Here is a 23,013-nt window from a genome sequence, read left to right as displayed (position 1 = left end):
CGCCCTTTCAAAACCAGAATAAAGTATCATATTTATCATATGTATCAGTGGCTACAACTTTATGAAATTGATGTTGAGTACACACATTTGAAAACGAAGGTTTGTATAAAATCCTCGAGCCTTAAAAAAATAGCCATAGTTATTATATAATTCTCTCATCTTTTTACATAAAAGGTACAATATATTAGTTGTTTTTAATTTTACTCTTTTTTCTTGTTAATAACTATAACAAAAGTACAAGCATTATTAACACTAACCACGTCATTACCATCAAGGACTTATTCGAGATTATATAACATAAGTTTATACTAGGATACCATCAATATAAACAAGTCGAAATAACATAAGGCAAAGGTCCGACATGAATCATCCCCACAAACATTCTACAAAGTAGAGGTGAAACAAGGTAAAAGAAAGATTAATTAGAATCGATGTTTCTGAGACACACCGACGCGGGGTTGCGGTCAGCGCTTGTTTCAAAGAACACGATTAAACAAGACATAAAGTCATCTTCGCCCCGGTTTACGCTTACATTTGCATCAAAGGACATCTAGGTTTTAAATGTAACTCATCAGATGCAAGAGAGATATTTTAATTATATTCTATTATTTGCATTGCTAACAGTGAAAAGAGTGCTACGAAGTTGCTTTACTTAAGGACTGTTTCTATAGTTATACATCGACAGTACATTAATCCATATAAAAATCGTAGATTACTTAACATTAACTAACAGTTTTAAATACGGGAAAAAGACATGCCATAATACAGAGATTGGCTGCTTATAATAGGAGTACGTGTTTTCAGCAATATAAAGCCACTCATTATATGAGTATGTAACGAGTTCTTAACAGTCCTTAAAGAGCTGTTCTTGGAAAAAACTGATTTCTATAAGAAGCGATGTTCTGCGACAACCACTGGGGTAAGTCATGGGTAACCTGTAGCACATACATTGAAAACACATTAAATAATACATGTAGCACGATTAAAATATATCAGCGTGATAGTAAATTATTGTTTTTATTTACCGTCACAAAAACAACTAATATATTTCGAATGCAAGCCCTAATAAACTGTAAACAAGTAAACATTAACGACAAAATTAGTAAAAAGATGCTTTATCAAAAACACTGCACAGCTATGGGCGCATAGGATATAATATAATAGTTTACTAGTCTGCTTTAATGAGTAAAAAAATAAATAGTTTCATTAAAGTGGTTTTACTATAAATTATATGTTATCATCAAATTTCAATCGATTATTATTTTTAGATATGTATTCGGAATTCCCCACGCGCTGTAATACAACATTCCGCTTTAATTTTCGACTTTGTTTGCAATTTCAATTTTGGAATTTTCTATATTATTTCCCTAATGGATAAGCAATTATTAGAAGAGCGATCCATTAACTTTTTAATTTCTATAAGTACTTGATTATCAAATAAAATAAACGTATTAATGCGTTTAATGGATATTCTATCAATATTATTTTACTAACACAACCAGATGTAATTCTTTAAATATTAGCACCGTTTTTTACAATGTCCACCAAATAAACTATAACTCTTTTAAGAGCTATGTGTGGACTATAGATTATTTGCTGTCAATTTGCAAATATTGTTTTATCGATCTAAAAGTTAATGGGTGTAATTATAATATTGTAAAAACGTTTTCATAATTCGAATTAATTAATATTAAGATTAATTGTAGTTGCCACAAGTAATTAACCTATCGCATTCCAATAGAAAAAATCATTAAATATTATGAAATATTTTTTCAGGGTGATTACTTTATTCAGTTTAAACTAAATGCTTTAAAGTTTTTTACAGGCAAATAAGTTATGCATTCACCCCTCTAAAACTTTTACACGTATAACGAATCATCATATATATGGATCAATGACTAATCTACAAAGCTTGAGATTAAACGTATATGTTACTCAACATATTATTGTTACATAACATTGCATCGACAGAACACAAATTTGGCACAACGCCAGCAAGTGAAGAGAGTTTCTAGAAAGCCATCTGCAGTTTACCGTACATTTAAACCTCTCGTTAGAGACATTTTCAACGCCTTCATCTTTGATGCTACAGCTATGTTTCATATATATAGAACACAACCAACAGATAGTTGCATCTGTTACTAAAATAATCTCTTTATAAAGTTTAAACCTATCTTAATTAACGAATTATTGAATCATTAATACTTAGATAACTGTTAATTAAATATTATAATTATTTGACCTGGCTTACATTGCTACCCAAGTGGCATTAGTAGATTCCGCGGGTTCGAGAGGGCAAGGCACAGAGTGCGCTTAGCCTAAAACCTATTTTTAGATATTTATGATAATTAACATTGGGTAATAATTTTTGTATTCTCTCAGAAAATATTATAATAATCTACTTTTTATCTGCATGCTTACTAAGTTTGGCTCATTGTCACAATCTGGGGCGATATGCCTGTGCCTTTCAGTGGGCGTCTATCGGCTGACATAATGATGACGATAATTAATAGCTTCAGTATTTGTTAGTAAGGAAATAATTTTAATATTTGCCAACGTTTAGTAAAAATTACAATTTTTACCACTGAGGCTTTAGCGATTCCAGCTTCGTCATTGAAATTTGCCATTGTATTCAATTCATTAAAAAGTATAATACAATATTTCATCAGGCAACAGCGATACGCCTTCTCCAATAGGTGGGCCGTCCCCACGGGAGACTTATTCTGCAGAATTCTAATCAAGATTGGTATACATTCTACCCTTTCTTTTTATACCACAAAATAATGAAAGATAAATAAGCCCACTCATTCTGAACACAGTAGATGTCCGTCTTATAAAGATTTAAAACTAATAAACGATGTCTTGCCAATGGCTCTTAGAACCACTACACTATTGCTAGTGTTCGACATTATTATCAAGCGGCCCGTAACAGACTCGTAACTCCATTTTATGAAGTGTTATCTTTTATTTTTAAAAGATAGATTATTGTTTTTTATTAATATTTATTTTATGATAATTAAGGCAATTTATATAAAATCTAAAGTTTTCATAAAGTAATCTTTAACTCCAAGAAAAAATTAACACAGTTATTGATGAATGAGTCTTTTTGCCCTAACAATAACATTATAGTAAATAAAGGTTTGGATTCACTTGTATAAACCCCAAATCACTGAAGTAATAAAAACAACGCCACAACATAAATTTTGTGACGTATATTGTTAAGTAATGAGTCGAAAACTTTTAACTAGCAGTTCAATTTTTAATTATTTTTGCTTAAAAATACATTTATAATATACAGAGTGATTTATAAAAGCTTTTCAGGGGCGATTATGTCATTTTTATGAAGAAACTTTAACTTTTACAACTATTTCCAATCAACCTGTTATAAATAAATTGATCTAAATCTAAACTATAACGTATGTTATCATAATTCATGTTTTCTAATTTATTGCGGCAGGCTAATAACTTCTAGCAGTATAAAGTATGCAGTGACGGATAATAATCAATAATTAATTTTATTATGTAGTAGTAAAACAATTATTGAAAAAATCTTTGTATATTTTCATTACGTTTTTTTATTTCCGAAGCCAATAATTTTTATAGAGTGCATCATATATTAGTAAAGAGCAAAAGAGCCGTACATTCTCTCATTTACATATATAACGAATGACCCTTTGTTATAACTTTCAGAGTCTTAAATAAAAATACAGTAAAGGCAAATTTGTTAGGCCAATGTATCATTAAGATCGTAAAAGTATTCCTTTTTTTTAATAAAACTAGATGTAAAGAATTACAATTTTAAACGAATACTTTTTGAATTAATCTTCATCATAATAATGTCACTTTATTTCACAGAATACTTACAAATATAGTGATTTGTAGGAGTATAGAAAGAAAACGGAAAATTTTAAAAAAATGAGAAGGAAGAATTTATCCCAAGTATTTATTCATAACAAGTAAAACATCATGTTGATGTAGTTTTAGTTACGGATGCTTAAATATTTTTTCTTGCTGAGAATTCAATGTACGTAATATTAAACATGGAAAGAAAAGGTCGTGAGAGGAAAACATTCACTTACTCGTTCTCTTTGACTTGGTCTTTAGTAACGTTTTTTTTAAATCTTTAATTTTGAGTAAGGTTTTATCGATGTTTGGACATGACAACCATTGTGATCAAAATATTTATCATTATAATATTCTAAAATAATTATGAAAGCAAGACGCTATCCTGCAAAATCGTTTAGCCGTTTAGTCGTTCTTGTAGAAAGAAAAGGAGATTTGACAGGTACCCTAAGTTCGAAACAAATCCGACACAACATTACGCAAAACTTGGGAACGCGTCAGTACTAAATAAACATAGTATTATATCGTTAAAAGAGACAAAATTGAAAATGTTTCTCCCGATTTCATGTACTTCGTACTTCGGCATCAAAATAACCCGTCTAATTTATAAAATCTTGTCTGTGTCATTTATATTTTTTTTTAACTTTACACCGAAATAATATGAAATAACATTAAATAATATACCTACCTAAATAACAAAGTTTATAACCAAACATTTTAATGTCTATCTATTAATATGTATTACTTATAACTAAATATTTTTTATTACACTTTTACTCGTATGTAAGCATACAGAGATCACTAAATACAACAAGTTATATGTTTTACATTGCGTACATTATACAAAGAAATGGATTAAACAACACAATATTTCAAATTGGATGTACTACAGTAAGGCTGCGGACGCTCATGAAAATCATCCTGGCGGAAGAACAGCGCTGTTTTGTTTAACGCTCGGTACTAGCTACTATTATCTCAGTCAGCGCCTCAGCGCCTTTTAAATCGGCATAGTGTTGCTAATAGTTCGATATATTCTAGCTTAACTTGTTACTCTGTTACATGTACCTACCATCTTTATAAGACTCATAACCATTTTGTTAATTAATTAAATATGTAAGAAAATTGTGATAACGCTGAAATTGATTTGATTCTTCAGTATTCATATGGTGTCTAGATTTATTAATCCTCCCAAAAATAAAAAATCTTAAATCACATGACATAATATTGATTATTTACATACAACAGAAAATTTATGACCTTTTACAAATGTTTAAATGTTTCTACATCAACTATAACATTTGTGTACTTATTTGTTATAATATGGAGCATGAGATCCAAATAAAATAAGTATAAACCACAAAAGAAAAGTTTGAATATTGAATATACCATAAAATATGGACGAACAAAGTTGATAATTCCAAAGTTCTTAATACAATTCAAGTATTATTCTCGTTCAAACATATTTTTGTTGGGAACAGGTAAATAATCGCCCTGCTTGAGCATAAATACAGTTTGCAAAAAATCGTCTTAGATGAATCCCTTTCCCTAATGAAAGCACTTAACTTATACAAGATGTTTTTTTTTTAAAAGAAAAGGGCAAAAAAATTTACAAATAATTACTGTCGAACTACAATTGCAAAAAAAATCTGTATAACATTGCTATATAAATTGCAACAGGTTGGTGTCGATATCAAACGTCACAAACTATGCCCATCATCACTAACCTATCAACACTAACACTAACCTGCATATCTAACGCGTCAATAACATTCACACCCTTCCCACCAATACCTAAATGTCCCGTCTATAACGTCTACTAAACAGAAGTAATCATAGCTGTCCAAATAATTCTTCATTTTATTGATGTGTGACAGTAACAATGACATAGTGCTTTTTTTTAAAAAAAGTCGATATTTCACTTAATTATAACAAACTAATAATAGTTTTAATTATAAACATGTTAAAATGTGTATTTTATATGATTATATTTATATATTATTACTGCTCTTATAGTCTAATAATAATAATAGACCACATAATTTTAATCTCAAACACCGTTATTAAATAAAAATGTCTTCTTCCCCTTTGAGGATTAATATGTAAATTCCGAACAGTGTATATATTATATAGATACCTGACAAAATATCCCTAAAGGATATTCAACATGAAAACTATAATAAGGTAAATATCGCGTATGTAGTTTCTTTCTTGTTGCTTTTTAGATTTAATATCAACTACGGTAGTATATTCTTTTAAAATGACAATATATATGAGCCGTTTTTGCATTTGAGTTAAATACGCTGTAACTTCAAAACCGAGACTCGGTTGTCACACCGTCCCATGTCTAGTATCTGATATAGGATGCTTTGATGTTATTACTAAGATGAGTAATGTCTCGTATGTTTAAAATGCTTCGATACTAAGTCGGTAGTTATGTACCGTCGTATGAACTTGCCTAATAGATTTCTATTTGCTTTGGTGTCTATAGACGTAGTCAAGAGCGGGTGTTCCTAAAAGACGTAGCATTCCTTTATATTCGTAAACAATTTCGCCGTTGCATTTATGCCTTCGCTGGTCACTGTCAAGCTAGACTTTATTACGCAGCACACAAACAAAATGTATATACATGGGCAACCACGTGCTCACATAGTGCGTCACGTGAGCCGAACGTCCGTTGATAACGACTATGTGACTAGCGACTTTCTCGTGACGTCATTGTTCTGAGATATCCCTGGGAACTAGAGCATTTATTTCTTGGTGTTTCTTTACAAGGAAACAAAACTGATTATAATGTAGAACGAATATATAAAATATAATATATACAATATAAAATATGTGACGACAATTAATAGCAAAGACAAATTTCAGACGTAAATTCTAGTGTGCCACAAGTAAAAATTTAAAAGAAACATGTCTTCTTGCGCTTTGATTCGAAATCGCAACGAACAATTTTTTACTGCACTAAAAAACGTACTTTCTAATTAACTCCGACAATTTTAACTTTAAGTATATAAAATACTGAAGATTCTTTACTATCATACTTGTTTTACTAAGTGGTTAAAGCTTTAGATAACGAAACACTTTCATAGACTTTATTAAAGTTTATGAAACCGTATCTTAAAAATAAAAATATAAAATGTAGGTATTCGTGAACATGGGATCTAAATATTCAAAAATTGTCATTAACCATTGCTGAGTACAGAGCGCAAAAGTATATCCTGTCTTGAGTAATAAGCCGTTTTAAACTCACCTACCTCAGAGTACCTCAGTGGTATATATTAGTTTCTTAATCTTTCCTCATCTATGTACTTTAATTTTTTATTCCACAATTGATATATTTCCACTTACGCTGACAATACCGTCTTACTTATAGATAGTCGTGATTGGCTTGAAACCTAACTTTATCTAGATCATTATCTAGATCACCTCATAAAGTCCAAGTTTCTACTAAATTCCTTACATTGCTCTTGTTCTACCATAGCTTATTCTTCTGTCATAAAATACTTTGACAAACACATAGACAGTTTGGTATTTTTTAGTTATGTTAATTATAAAACATTTCGCTATTCACCGGTACCCAATATTCCGAATGTAAAGCAAAGACTATCAAAAAGCTCTTTATTCTTCAAAGAGCCCCGAGAAAACATAGCAGTTTAGTGAATGAGGCAATTAATTTATTGAAACGTAATTCCTCTTAGCTTTGTTCTTTAGTGGTACATGAAGTGCTGTTGATTTAAATTTCAACATTACTAGTAACTATCTATAGATATAATAAAAAAGCAATTTATGCAATATTTACTCTCACTGAAAAGTACAATAACAATTGCAGTTCTAAAAAGTTTTTCACTGTCTATTAGAACTTGTTTAAGAAAAACTGAATCACCGATTAAAATCTTCTATAACTTTATAACATCCCAGACATACACTTTTACATCACCACATAAACATTAAAAATACTTCAAACACAATTTTATTACAGATTAAGAACAAGTTACACGAGCAAAAGGGTACTACTAATAATTTAAATTTTCACGGTTAAGTTAGGTTAGACACAGACCCGACATCTGCACCAGGATAGGTTTTGACCATGGTTATATTATTACGATATCTTTTGTGTATAAGTTAGTAATTCATTTAATTGCGTACGACTTCATTTGGCGATGGCACTGGAGACGTCAACCTTCTTGGAAGTAGTTTACATTTGAATTTGGAAATAACAAGCCCATGTGCTTCACAAAACCGTAGAAGGCGGTCACCGCGATCGACTCTGTGTCAATGACTGAAAACTTGCTCTCTTCGATTTTTGCGTGATCAGTACGACCTAGACAAGAGTGATGTTATGTGGTTAAGGCCTTTCACTATAAATTATACTTCATCATAGAAAAGTTAATTATACTTGCTACTAGCTTCGGCAATAGATTCATAAACCTGGACAATTTGAACAATTCTGAGTTTGGCTTTTATCTCTAGGACTAAAATTCTGTCCAATATTGGTAAAAAAAACTAGTGACCTAAGGATGTAAATGTCTGTTGATGTAATGGCCATTCCATTATAATAATTTCTATCAATATTTCCACTATAATAAACTACTAAGTCCTTACATAGCAACACGCCAGTTCCTTGGACTCACTCACTCTAAGAATATCAATCTCAAGTCTTAGCATTTCCCGTTCGATATTTATTATTTTTAGGCGTGATGTATACTTTTGGCGTTCCATGTAGCAATCATCATGGCTGACCCGAAAATTCTTCTCAACTTCTGACCATTGAAGATCTGCCAGAGTTTAAGAGCCCTTTTCTTTTTTTTCTCAGCCAGCTATAGTAAATGATATAAAAATACAACGCTAATACCACAATTATTATTATGCATTATATGGTAATTAAATTATTTCAGCCCCAAAACATATAATTTAAATTGAAATTAATATGATACTTGAAAAGTTAATAAACGCCATCTATCAGATTGCCAAAATAGTGATTTGAAAATAATAAAGGTTTGTTACAGACTTTTCTTAGCACGAGACGCCATTGATAGTAAGAGTTGTGCGCGCGCCGAGAAAAAATCAATACAAAATGATTAAATACGGCTACTGAAATGCTCATTTAAGTTTTCGTTATTCATATTTAAAAAAAATGTTACATAAAGTTCGACTATGTCACAAAGATAAAGTAATATTTATATACCAGTGTTATGATGGATCCACACATCGACTCTACAATGTTTTTATACAGCAACAGTTGGAACACAACTGATACGCCAATTATCAAATGACTTTTTCCTTGAATTTTTTATGAAATAACTAATTGTTTTAAGTCATTGTTAATCCACACAATTTATTAAAATGTTTTTAAACTTATCAGAAAATGTATGACATATCTAATCATATGCCGGGATTATTTAAAAAAATATTAATTATCTGGGCACACGTATTACGATTGTGTTTTTATGAATAAAGAGCTACGTAGTTTGAAAATTATATTAGGGAAGTTCAATATGATTTTAGTTTCTGTCAAATTGGACTCTTCTGGCTTTTTGTCCCATGACGTTCACAAACATTCACTCTTATGGTGATGATCGTATGTAGATAGTAATACGAATCAATAAGTAAATTTGAATCGTATTATAAATACTATAAATAAATAGACGTCTGTTTATTCACAAAGGCACATCGCTGACAAAGTGCATTACATTTTTATGTATCTAAGATATTACTTTACCCGTTATTCAACAAAATAAATATTATTTCTATGTAAACTTAGCCATTTTCCGCAACTGAGCTTTATGAAACAGATACTAGTGAATGCTTTATTACAATGCGCCTGAAAATATGAGAGAGCAAGTTGCCATAGTTTGTTTTTATGTTCACAGAGCAAAACAATGATCATTTTATTGTACTCTACCGTCAACAATATCCCATCGTGGCATAGAGCTTTATTTTGTGTGCCTTAGTGGCTGTTACAGTTCTTTTTTTTTGTTTAAAAAAAAATACTGAATTCACCCAATAAAAATAACATTGAACAAATTAAACTAAAGGCGTCTTTTATATTATTTTCGTAATTCTAAATATAAAAAACTCAAACATACAAAACTTAAAATTTAAATTGCAAGCCCATAAATGCGTTGCATTGTACAATACGATAATGACAGCAATAATGTATTTTACAGGAGACTTAATGCCTATTTAAACTTTACAAGACTTTTGTAATAAAACGTAAAAAAAAATTACAATCACTTTCGTAGAGTTAAACTTTTAAGCATTCCTACTAAATAAAAACAATGGCGAAAATATTTATGATATAATATAATATATTTACTATTATTTTCACTTCTAAGACTTTTAAAAATAATACAAGATCCATTTGGTGTTGACTACAGTTTTCATATGATGGTCAGCAATATACATTCTGTAAATATTAGTTGTCTTTTGAATCATGTGTTTGAACTCCTTGAGATCGAAAAATAACAGCCAATCAAAAGCCATATTCTTCTTTTTCTTTTTAGCTGATAGACGCCCACTGCGATGTATAGGCGATGATCGGACTGGTACTTCCCGCGACCTCAACTATGTCGTTGATCTACCTAGTGACGGGCCTTTTCACGCCTCATTTACCGTGGTACCGTTACGTGGGTGCCATTCGAGACTTTTCAGCCCTAACGGCCATGGAATTCATAAGCGATGTGCCCCGCCCATTGTCACTTCGTCGAGCAATTTTTCAAGCTACGTCGGTTATTTAGGTTCTTCTGCGGAACTTCTTATTTCTGATACGATTTAGCAGCGAAAATAAGAGCATAGCACTCTCCGTTGCTCTATGGATGACCTGGAGCCTTCTTAGAAGGACCTTCGTTAAAGCCATATTAAGGAATTTAAATAAAGGTTCGATTTTTACTAAAATAAAAACGTTTTATCTAATGGCAGAATAATGACTGACGTACAAAGCGTTTACTCATTAGTAAAACCTAACGAATACTAAAAACTAGTCTAATTATAGTGTTTCGTTGATAGAGCAAGAACAAACCTCCATCGTAAATTTTTAAAAAAAATCTAGAAACGTACGAAATATCCAGTAATAAATGTTTCTATAAAACAAAAGATTTTCATCACGGTACAGCTTAACGTACATAGACCTCTATCTGCGGTTTGCGTAGTTTACGTTTTTGTATGTATTTTCATGCTTAGAACTCGTATTGCATGAAAACTAAGGCTCACGTTCTTTTATTTGTTTAAAAAAGAAGTCTCTTTTTTCTTTGGACGTGAATAACTTTAATGAAGTTCTGTTCTGCTATAAGGTAGCTCGATATTATCGCTAAATAGAACATTTTTAAAACTTTTTCAAATATTTATTAAGAGCATTTATTTACCCCATATTACATAATTATTTTATCTGTTTTATTTGCATGTCAGTATTTATATATAATTGTGATGCGTTTTTGTTTTCAATTACCAATATTGCAATAAATATTTTAGGCTATTAATTCACTATGATTTGACTAATATTAATTCACTTTATTGACCTCCTTTCTAAAACGATGTCTGTAGTTTTTATTTACTGAATTTGATTAATTAATAGTTCTTTTTATTAAGAATTAGGTTTTCTTTCTCAGAATACAATTTGATTTTAATGATAGAGATTTGTGACGACTTTTCCGTGTTTCCACAGAATTTTGGTGCACAAAATGTACAGTTAGTGTAGTTACAATATTCAATATTTCAAAGGGAAGTGGGAGAACAATAATAATGATAATAATATAGTGCAATACTTTAGCCAAAATAATCCGAAAATCAATTCAAAATTTTATAGAGAATCTCTCACAACGCAACGACAAGGGCATACATAATAAGGCGCATATAAATCTAACAGCAGCATTGACAGTAACTGTCATATGACGCCAGCAGAGTTTAAAGTCTAATGATCGTTACGTTCTTTTTTAAATAAATTGCTATGAAGCACTGTAAAGAAAATCTTAGGCGGTGTAAACTTTTAGGCCTGCAGACAAAACTGTAACTAAAAACGCCACGAAGTCACATTACTTTTCAACATATAAAGGTATTATGTGGAGCAATCTTAACGCCAAAAAAATTGATACACGAATAACGAAAAAAGAAAAAGATAATGGGCTTAAACATTCATGTGTCCGATGCATATTTTCGTACAAAAAATGCACAAAGTATAAACATGTATATACACAAGTAAATATGTTTATAAAAGAATATAACGAAGTGAAAAGCAATTGATCTAAATAATATTTTTGGAATGGATAAGTAAACATTTCGGTCAACGAATAATCAAAATTCGTTCTCATACGAATAGTAAAATCCGACATTTATTCATTTGACCTGAATCTCGAGGCCAGTTCGTGATATTGCTGGTTAACGTATGCTTTATTTTTAGCCGTAGAAACGTTCTAGCGTAAATCACTATTACATTATGCAGTGGGTAATGTATCTCATTTTAAAGCGAGAAAACAAAATGCAGAATGAGATTGCGTCATCTTTTATCCGCCATAACAAACATAGGTCTATATATTCAAAAATCATACGATAATCATAAGAATTCAAGCTAATTTTACTAAACTTACATAAATTACTACAATCCTTTGTAGTGTCTTATTCTAAATTCACATTAAAAATAACAAACACCGTACTCCATCTGTTGATTAAATTATAACTGTGATTTGTCTTATAATTTTAAAAAACTTTGCTTACCGTAATGTCGTGTGTCCTTCAATATTTTTTCAATTTCAGCTGCCTCCGAACCACTTTCTGATTCCGTGTACACTGAGTGACTATCACCCGAAAGCCGAGTGTTTTTATTCAAAATTTTATTGCTGTTATGAATACTACCAACACTGGTTGTCCTAACAGGAGGCTGAGGCGGGCACCTGTGTAAAGCGTTAGAATTGTCACTTTTTCTTGCACTGGAGTTAAATGCATATTGAGCATTTAATAATTTATAACTGTCATTAGATAATTTAATATCTAACGGAGCACTTTTAGGAATGTCACTGTCCTTTTGCGATGTTCTTCTTTTATTCTGTTCCTCAAAACTCACTCTTTTTGGCCAACAATTTCTTCCCTCCATTGCAAAAGTTCCGCTTTGTAAAGTAGCCATTTGTCTGTAACCAATGGGTGATCCGGTTCCAGAATTTAATTTACGCAGATGACTATACACTATATCCGTATCCGTGTCGATAGTGCGGTTTCGTATGAATGAATCAGTTCGTCTTTCTGGAGCGCCTCTCGTAAAAAGTGGAAGCGCGTAAATTGGTTGAGTCATGTTGCAATTTAGATCCCTCCCTCGCTGTAAACTACGACTTTTTGTCTCAATCGTTAAAGAATTAGGAGGGCTATTACAATAAGAACGAGAATACATAGTGTTATATTTAGAAGGCGAGTGCAAATCAGAATTTATTGAATGTCTTAAATAATATTCGTCCTCTTTCAATTTCAGTTCTTTAAGTTTTTGCCAATAAAATGCCTCGACCTTCTGGCGAGTCTTTTCTTTTTCATTAAGATTTTCCAATTTTAACGTCTCTCCTTCACACGTAGGGGTTGGGGTTCTAGCTTCACCCATATGTTGTTGATTTGGTGAATTAATAAATTTGTTACGAACATTCGACCTACTTATTGAATTTCGTTTTTCTTCTGTTTCTATCATTGTTCGTTTAACATGTTCATAAGGAGATACAGTTTTCGGAATATTAGGCCTTTTATGAGTAACGGCTATAGGTGACGTTGGTGCGGAGTAGATATAAGGTTTCTTAATATCCTTAACAAAATGGCTGTCATCATCTGGTCTCTGTATATTCCAAGTTTTATCCTTGTCTAAGGAAAGACTTCGGGCTCTAATAGGTTGTATAGTTCTTACTTCTGCTTCCTTTTTTGGAGAAATAAGGAATTTTGTGCTAACTCTTTTAATCTCAGCACCAACAGATGCCGGATTTCCTTGAGCTTGCGATGCTTTGTAAATTTCAATTTCGTCAAAAGGGGATATTCTGTCGGTTATTTTTTCTAATGAGTGGTAATAGACATCAGGGAACTGCGTCCTCTCAACACAACTTAAGGTTTCGTTTTTGGGTTGTGAGGGATGTAATATTTCACTTTGCGGTTTCGGTGGTACCTGTGGTCTTGCTATGTAACTGACATATACTTTTTCATTTTTATTTGGATCCGGTATTCCAGGTTTGTTACTTAAATTTTGCGAAATTAATGTACTACCTGAAGAATTATCACTTGAAATGTCCGCACTGTGATTGTTTTGCGAATACGTCATTGATAAGTTTTCATATATACGTTCGTTCGTGTATTCTGTTTCTTGAATTTTTGTTTCTGTATCTAGTATTTTACGCGGATTTTGATACTGATTTTTATTTGTTTTACTTTCTGCTATTTTTTTTCCATTTTCAAAATCTTTATTGACACTTTTATCCCTCGAACGATGGGAAAAAAATAAATTTGGAAATATTTTTCGAAAACTACTTGTTCGTTTTTTATTGTCATTCATTTTATTGTGCGAAATATAGTAGTAGCCAATCTGAAAAAACAAAAACGTCAATTATCTTTATGCAAAAACCGCGCTTGACACATATATGTGCTACATATACTGTTGTTATTAATATGTAGTTATTGATATTTAAATTAAGTTAATTTATTATATTTGTTTCAAATGTAAATATAAGGTGAATATGTTAAAGGAAAACACTAGACGTGAAGCCGCTGTCCGTAATAACCTTGCACGTGGGCCTTGACTGACAGCAACCTGACTCTGATATGAAAGCGGATTTAAAGTCAAAGTAAATCATTTTAACGACCTTTAAGAGTCATGTATACCACAAGTTTACTTAATCCGTGGACTATAAGTCTAATGATTCTTATTTTAAAAAATCTTCTACCACGCGTAGAAATTAAAAATAATATGCATTATATAAGATGAAAGCGTAAGCTCACTTTAAAAGTAAGTTAATTTTTTTAAAAGTAACTTATTGTTTTTAAATATTACGAGTCTAACGAGTCAATTAAGACCTTTATATCCTGAAACTAATCAATCATCTCGCGCATATATCGAGTACTAGAATTCTTGTTTTTAAAATTGTTTTCATCGATAGTCAGCTTCTTTAAACGCACTTTTATCCTAAATAAACAAAATCAAGACTACACGGAACACATAAACCCTAGACTAACCTTCTTCTGCCTAACGAAAGCTTTCGTCCCTATTTGGTATCTCGATAATTTTTTAGAATCTTGTAGGCCCTTTAGTTTAAAAAAGGTGTTACGCCAGGTCTTTGGATCAATACTTTTATCGTTTAAATTTTTAGATCTGCTATAAATATCACTGATTAACTCAAAACGTTTTGGTTTCGTTGACGTCTCTGAGCAACTTGAAAGAAATTATGTTTAAACAATAAATTCATTACTTAGTACAATATCCGATTTTATATTTTGGCGCCAAACACTATGTCAGAACTACTATATTCAAAGAACTAGTCAGTAGTACCGAGATCAAATCAGAAATGAGGAGATCCGAAAGAGAACCGAGGTCACCGATGCAGCTCGAAAAATTGCTCGTCTGGTGTAGCAGTGGGCGGAACATATCGCTCGTGAAACCGATGGCCATTGGGGCCGAAAAGTTTGCGAGACGGGTTTCCTATCACGAGTCTGAAGACGAAGCGTGGGTAGTCTCCTCGCTAGGTAGACCGACGACATAGTTCAGTTCGTGGAAATCTCTGGGTACGGGCAGCGCAAGACAAGTCATCGTGGCGAAATCCTGGGAAGGCTTATGCTTTGCCTGCAGTGGGGGTCTATCAGCTAACATGATTATAATAAAACAATTAGTAGATTACATTCTTTTTTCCTTATTGTAAAAATTATGAATTGTGTTTTGTAATTTTTGTGTAATACTGTACCGTAAAGATACACATTCTTTCATACAGTAATAGAAGATAAATGGTCTTACTAATCATCAGATTTACGTTATAAGGTAAAATAAATTTATAATTTATGCTACAAGCATGTGTGCCTTTTTCGTAACTTGTGAGTGTTTGCTGTGTGTTGATAAGATAATCTTAACATAGGTGTGTCGAAAAAGATAGAACCCAAGAGCTATAACGATGTACATAGAGATACGATATATATATAGATATTTGATAAGAATTTTCATTGATAATTTTTTTACTTTTGTTTTTGTGGCCTTTAGCCTTTTCAGTTTTTGCATAATTTTCGTATATAAGATAATTTCAAGACGTAAATAAAGATAATTTTAAAAAATTTAATAAAATAAGATGATACAAAAATTCTAACGAAAAACATTAGGCAATAAAAGGAAGGACGAGGACTAAGACTAAAACTTGTTTTTCCCTTTGTAAATATATGAAAACATATAAAGTCATTATATTATTATAAATGCTATTTTAGATTCGGTTATTAAAATCGTTATTATCCTCTCAATATTTCCTTATCTTATTGATTACATGATGTTATTTTATAAAGAGTATTACTGAAGATGTAATTCAAAAACGTTTGAATTCGCGGAACATAAGGAAAGATTGTTGATCCAAGGTCAACATCGCGCTTGTTGTCCCTGACAATATATGTGTGTATACAAAAGCCGCGATAATAACATACCTTCAAGACAGTCGTGACACAGTTTGGATAAGAATAATAAATATAATATATTTGGAGCGCATTTATGTTTCAGCATTTCTAGTGTTGATTATAATTATATTTAAGCGTTTTTACAGAGAATGAGAACCTAGTATAATTGTTGGTTTTATTAAAGACGATGGGGAAAATAGGTGTAAGTTACAAATTATATGAGTCATAACAAAAATATGAATACGCCTTTAGTATCATAATTTTCACATTTATTGTTGGATATGGATAGTGGGTAAAGCCTTGTCAAGTTAACAAAGGAGATAAGTCTTAAAAAAATTCTTTACACAAAATAAAAGAGCAGAAAGATGACGTCATATCAATTAAACTATACAAAAACTTTTATTGACTTCTTTGAATTTAGAACCGTACGAACGGCTCGAAAGATAACATTATTTATGTAAAGAAAATTTACTCACAATCTATAAATTTCCTAAAACACTGATAACTCTTTATTTGTAATATAATATTCAAATTATAATTTTCTTATATACTTGCTACAAATGATACTCTGGAATATATATAACGACTAACAACGGAACTTATGTGTCAAACTAAAGTTATACCTAACAACATAAAATAACCTTTTACGTGCATGTATGTATCACCGCTCTAACATTTTTAAAGTTACAAAGCCATGCTTTATGGGAGGAAATGATGCTTTAGGTCTTTTAAGTAGAGTCGATTTTAGTTATAGCTTAATTAAAAACGTTCCGTTCACAACCGGCACGTTTCGTTTTTAAAAGAGGGATAGGTTGAAAATATTTTGACATTTTACTAAAAACAATACGGTATCTAGTAAAATTTTAATAATAAATTATTAACATATAAATTGCATTGTTAATCACTTTTTACTTAAACTTTTTATTTACATGTAATATACTTAAAGTTTGTGTTTTATTTAATACTGATTAAAATTTAAACCATTGCAATTATCAACTCTAATTAATTTCTTCGCAAAAACCTTTTTATCAGCAAAAAACTTTAACTTAAAGCGTACAACATAAATTAATTCAAAGACATAAAAATTCATAAATATAATAAAATCTTAAATAAATAAAATGAAAATCTTGGAAAATGAAAACATTATTCCCATAATAAGAATAATATGCACTTTCGTTAAAAATAGATATAATAAAATTAAATCAACGTAACAAATTGATTTCATTGAATAAAATTTTAACAAAATATTAATATTTATTATTAAGTCTTCAATAAATGTTGTTGCCTACAGGATACACATACAGAAGTTTCATTGACTACGGAAGAACAGATTTAAAACATTTTTTTATTGCAAATTCCATCAACGGCAATATAATTAATAGCTGATGTAGCGTATATCATTTTACGTATTACAAATATTAGGAAACCAGTTCCATTCGATTTGTTTCTTGAATTTGGAAATTCTTATGTCAATTTGATATAAATATTTAGGCTTCATCGTGGACTAAAAGGATGATTCTGTGATAACAATTGTAGTTAAGAAAAGAGGGGTAGTTAAATTTTTAATCTCGTTAACATGGTTTCATAATTCAAGGAGAAATTTCTATAACATGAAAAAAATTACATTGATAGTACGGAGAAAGTATTAAATTTAATTGTAATGAAAATTGAATATTTATCTCAGATTTTTTTAAATTTTATTTATGTTTGCATCCAAAGGTGTAGGACACATTATATATTAATTAAGTTAACATAAATATGAACTTTGTAATAATTCGTGTTGGACACATTACTAATAAGCTGATATAAATGTTAACTTATGATAAAACTCTTATGTATAAATGTTATGACATAATGTTAATATACGCGAAAAAAAAATTTTAGCGGTAAATTGCCACGTTTTGTTTATTTGTTATAATTTAATTCTACCGCCACTTAGTAATACTAATAAACAATAGTCTGTAATATTTCGTGGAAGAAGTCTATAGGTGTTTACATAAAAAAAATAATCTATACATGCAGAAGAATTAATTTACATATTCTGTTTATGTTGATAAAATGTTCAAATACGTATTGAAATATACCTTTCTTGGAAATTACTAAAGACTACTAAATCTATAGTGATAAGTTAAAGTTAGTGTAATTAATTAGGATTAATTTCTTCTCCAAAAAAATTCAACCATATTTCGAACAATATACATTTATTCTTTTTTAATAATACGATTGAATAAAAATATGTATATAATAATTAATTTTATCTGTAACTATTTACCACAGGCCAATAGTTGATGACACTTCATACGTGTTGTCACCACATTTGTTGGTTTGATTTCGTTTGTGCAAAATAAAATCATGTACGACGTGTCCAATTGCCTAGTTAAAGTACTGAGGTTTTAACCTTAAGCTTGTTAACTAATATTTACTATTCTAATAAAATTCTGTGTTAATTTTCTGTCATAAATTAATCATAAAATTAAGTAAACATAATGCCAAAAATAAGAAGCGAAATTCGGTTCGTGTTTTATTCTAGTGCAATATTTATTTGTTATTTTATTTTTGCATTATTACAAGAGAAAATCACCCGAAGTACTTATGGTGAAAATGACAAATTTACATGTGCTTTATCTTTGGTTTTAGTACAATGTTTCGTAAACTACATATTTGCACAAATTTTGGTGGTAAGTATCACAAATGCTAGCTATAACTAAAATTATCTTTAAAACATACTTGCTGATGTAAGTGCCATATCTATTAAAACACTGATGCCTTATAATTGTACTTCCTTTTGTTCTACATTTGTAAAGCATTTTCAGTTTAAAATCAAATTTGTTTCATGAAACATGTTTTCCTTCAAAGAGTAATGACAACTACACGTATTTTTCGAATTTATTTAAAACCTCAATCTATATGAAGCCGATCTCACTTCTCCAAGCCGGGAGCATAGCTTTACTGTGTTTATTATTCATTCTGTTCCTTTGTGTTCTAAACAATTGATACACAATTTTGAAACATCTTTAATAATATCAAAAATAATAACTTTCATAAAGATATTTTAATAACCACAAATATACAGACTTTCATAGAATGACAACAAAAATATGCAAGAATTACTCATAAAAACTCATTAATAATGGTAGAACATGTAGTTATGTAAATAAGCATTTTACCATATGTATATTTAAAACATTTAGTTACAAATATTTTTGTTAGCTCTCAAAGTTTTGGACAGTATTGTTTATAACATTGGAAGGATACAAAACCTTAGTAGTAACTTCTATAGTTTCTACTATAGAGAATACATCTACACCAACACTTTTTAACCTTATATTTAACATTCCACTATTACTGTATGATCTAGTAATACAAGATTAACTAATGATATTTGTTTATGTACAGATGTCCCGGAAACATGAAACGGACACAACAAGAACTATTTACTATTTTTCATCGGCATTGACATACCTCCTAGCCATGATTTGCTCAGTAATGGCTTTACAGTGGATAAATTATCCAACACAGGTAAAATGTTAACTGAAACTATGTGATTATATATTTCGAACATACATTTTAAATGAATCTGTCGAAATTTGATGACAATGCTATAATTTCCCTAATTATGAAATTATTTTTTGTAGGTTGTGGGAAAGGCAGCAAAACCAATACCTGTCATGATTCTTGGAGTCTTGATAGGATCTAAAACATATCCCGTCAAAAAATACTTTTTTGTATTTCTGATTGTTGTGGGTGTTGCACTCTTTATGTATAAGGATCATGAAAAAAATATTTCCAAAGACTCTCAGGGTATAGGTGTTGGAGAAATCCTTCTTTTACTTTCACTGACAATGGATGGACTTACAGGTGCTGTACAGGTACTGTTATAAAATTAAAAATGTTTAAAAGTTAAGAAGATAGTTTTGTTTGAAACTTTCATGTACATGTTTATAATGCAAGTTCCATTTGCATATTTTCTATAATCTGATTGTAGATACTCATTGCTGTATTTATAGGCATAATTTTTTTTATACAATATTAAAATTGTGAATTTTTAATATCCTTATTGAAAGCCTCACCCTGAAAGCGAGTTCAGAGCTTAGATCTCATTTAGAGATATTTTGGCATCGTTGAATGAGTTTTTTAATTTTTTTTATCTTCACAGGAACGAATCAAAAGTGAATCGTCTCCAACTGCATATGCTATGATGTTGAATACTAATTGGTGGTATGTATTTTATAATTTTAACCTTGGCAGATACCACTTGCTATATTTTGATTATTACTAATGAATTTTCAACGATCACTGAACTTAATAGCAGTAAACTGTAGTATAGCTTTTATTATTGTTTTATTAACAACTGCTACAAAATTTTACATTAGCAGTAATCTTTTTAACAATTTTTGCTTTAAAATCTTGATAGCCGACCCTAAGGATGGTCACCGGGTAATCCAACATGCGTTTAATATCTTAATGGACAATACAACAATTTAATTAATTCCAAATGTGTATCAGTTGCAGTTGCCTTAACACTAACATTTTGAAATAAATTGATGTTATTAAAATAAGTTGATAAATTGAATGAAAATAAAAGAAAGTAAAGCTGATCACTAAAAGTATATTTACATTCCAGGTCAACAATAATTTCATTAATTGGAGTGCTGGTAACAGGAGAAATATTCAAGTTTATCACTTTCGTAGCTCAGTATCCAGAGATGTTGCTATATTTGAGCGGTTTTGTACTAATGGGTGCGCTGGGACAGTTATTTATATTTTATATGGTAAGCTGAAAATTATCATGAAATTTATTGTAACAAAATTTTTTATGAAAGTAAATTTGTATAATCGCGCCATCTACAAAAAAATCTTGGGACTAATTAAATAGTGATATGGGAATACACATTAAATTTCATCATTTAATTAAAAGTTTTTTTGCAACCAATATTAGAAATTTTATAGACAGATTTGTCAATTATGTTATAAATTAATAAAAAAAAAATTGTTTGATAACAGGTTGCAGAATTTGGACCACTCCCGTGTTCTGTGGTGACGACGACAAGAAAATTTTTCACTGTGTTAACATCGGTCATCGTTTTTGGCAACGTTCTGCTAACTCGCCAATGGATTGGTGCAATATTAGTATTTTCAGGTACATACTCTTTTTTTTTTTCGTTTGAGAGATATTATATGATATTATGCATTAAATCTAGAAACATGCTTTGAATTACCACAGGCTATCCTTAGTGTTTTTATATAATACAAATTTTATACAGAAATTTGTATAAAATGTTTATTGCAATGTTGTAATTATTTAAGGTCTCAAGTAATATCTTTTTTATATCAACAAAGTTTTCCTTTTGTTTAGCTTCGATTTGTACATTTTGTCTAATCTTTACCTAACATTACTATTACTTACTTAAGAATAACATTACAGTAATACAATAAATTTATAATAATTGTAACATAGTTATACAAATTTATTTCTTTTCCAGGTCTTTTCTTAGACATAATCTACAGTAAAGGAAAAAGTCAGCCAGCGAAACGTACTTCTGACAAGTGATGAGTAGGGAGAATATACATTTTTTAGATAATTGTTATTTTAATCAATTTAAATTCCATAATATTAAGATATCTTTAAACATTTTTGTCGACGGGCTGAAGTCTATAGAGAAAAAAAATGTCTCTATGAATCTATGTAGTTCTTTGTAAGAATGACTGAAAACCCTTTTTTATAAAATTTTATAAGCAATGTACAGCATATTTAGTAACAAAAACGAAGTAAACGTTTCAATACAGTTGATTTATAACATAGCTATGTAGTAAATAACAATAAAAGTGGAGAATTGAAAGTTAATCCTTTCTCTAGTTTATAATTTGTTTAATAGTAAACACACATTAAAATTATTTAAATATTAGTTAACATAATTATTTTTATATTTTTTATGTAAACAATGTAATAAATTTGTATGTAATGTAATTGAAAAATTTTTATTAACAGAACTATATTTATATCCAAACTTTTAAGTAAAAATGTAAATGTTACTATTCTTAATGTTCTGGCCATTGGAATGCTTCTTCTAAGAGTTACTGTAATAAAATATTATTGTACAAGGGATTAATATTGTATGTAAACATGTAAAAATATTAATTAAACTGAATATCATAGTTCAATTAAATAAATGGAAATCAACTGTTACACAGGTGTTCTTATTACCAAAAGTTTACCGTATGTTCCTCTTACTCTTTGTGTTAAAAACTATACGGATGAATTACCTTTTTACACTGATATTCCATGCTTTTTTTTTTTTAAATAGTGAATTCGTGATGTAACAAATACATTTTCCATATTTTAGTAAAAAGTCCGCATATAAAAAGTTTTAATTAGATTTATATTAATGGGAGTGTGTAAACAATGAAAACTTAGATTTTTCTCTAAATTTTAAAACAGCATAAACTTTAGTTAAAATCATAAATTGTATAATTACTAATTCGAAGTAATAGCTACAATAACATTATAAATTTTATAAACATCGTATATACTATATGTTAAAGTAATGTAAATTCAGAAAAATATTGATAAAGATTCAG

At 29.9% G+C, this 23,013-nt stretch overlaps 2 protein-coding genes across 12 annotated transcripts in view; one reads left to right on the top strand and one right to left on the bottom strand.

The window, feature by feature from the left end:
* LOC137922244 (coiled-coil domain-containing protein AGAP005037) overlaps positions 1–16,991 on the bottom strand; it is a 155,307-nt gene extending 138,316 nt beyond the window's left edge. For 9 of the 11 annotated variants that reach the window (XM_068765197.1, XM_068765223.1, XM_068765256.1 and 6 more), the window contains exons 1-2: positions 16,911–16,991; positions 12,550–14,377 (exon numbers count right to left, since the gene is read on the bottom strand). In XM_068765197.1, the coding sequence (XP_068621298.1) occupies positions 12,550–14,347 (1,798 nt within the window). In that variant the 5' untranslated portion in view covers positions 14,348–14,377; positions 16,911–16,991. Of the gene's footprint in view, positions 1–9,028; positions 9,057–12,549; positions 14,378–16,910 lie in introns of those variants that run through there. The other 2 variants (XM_068765271.1, XM_068765280.1) reach the window with 2 other exon arrangements.
* A 1,788-nt stretch (positions 16,992–18,779) lies between these two features.
* meigo (Solute carrier family 35 member B1 homolog meigo) lies at positions 18,780–22,594 on the top strand. Its single transcript, XM_068777174.1, has 7 exons — positions 18,780–19,112; positions 19,831–19,953; positions 20,070–20,303; positions 20,591–20,652; positions 21,059–21,206; positions 21,439–21,574; positions 21,918–22,594. The coding sequence occupies exons 1-7, from the start codon at positions 18,921–18,923 to the stop codon at positions 21,983–21,985; spliced, it is 963 nt and encodes a 320-aa protein (XP_068633275.1). The 5' UTR covers positions 18,780–18,920; the 3' UTR covers positions 21,986–22,594.
* Positions 22,595–23,013: the final 419 nt, after the last annotated feature.

This window comes from Battus philenor, unplaced genomic scaffold, assembly GCF_028537555.1.
Source record: "Battus philenor isolate CCGP_79_NKW_IND1 unplaced genomic scaffold, ilBatPhil1.0.hap1 SCAF_1, whole genome shotgun sequence".
Classification (NCBI taxonomy): Eukaryota; Metazoa; Arthropoda; class Insecta; order Lepidoptera; family Papilionidae; genus Battus; species Battus philenor.
The sequence above is the reverse complement of the archived record's forward strand: the minus strand, read 5'-3'. Positions and strand labels throughout refer to the sequence as shown.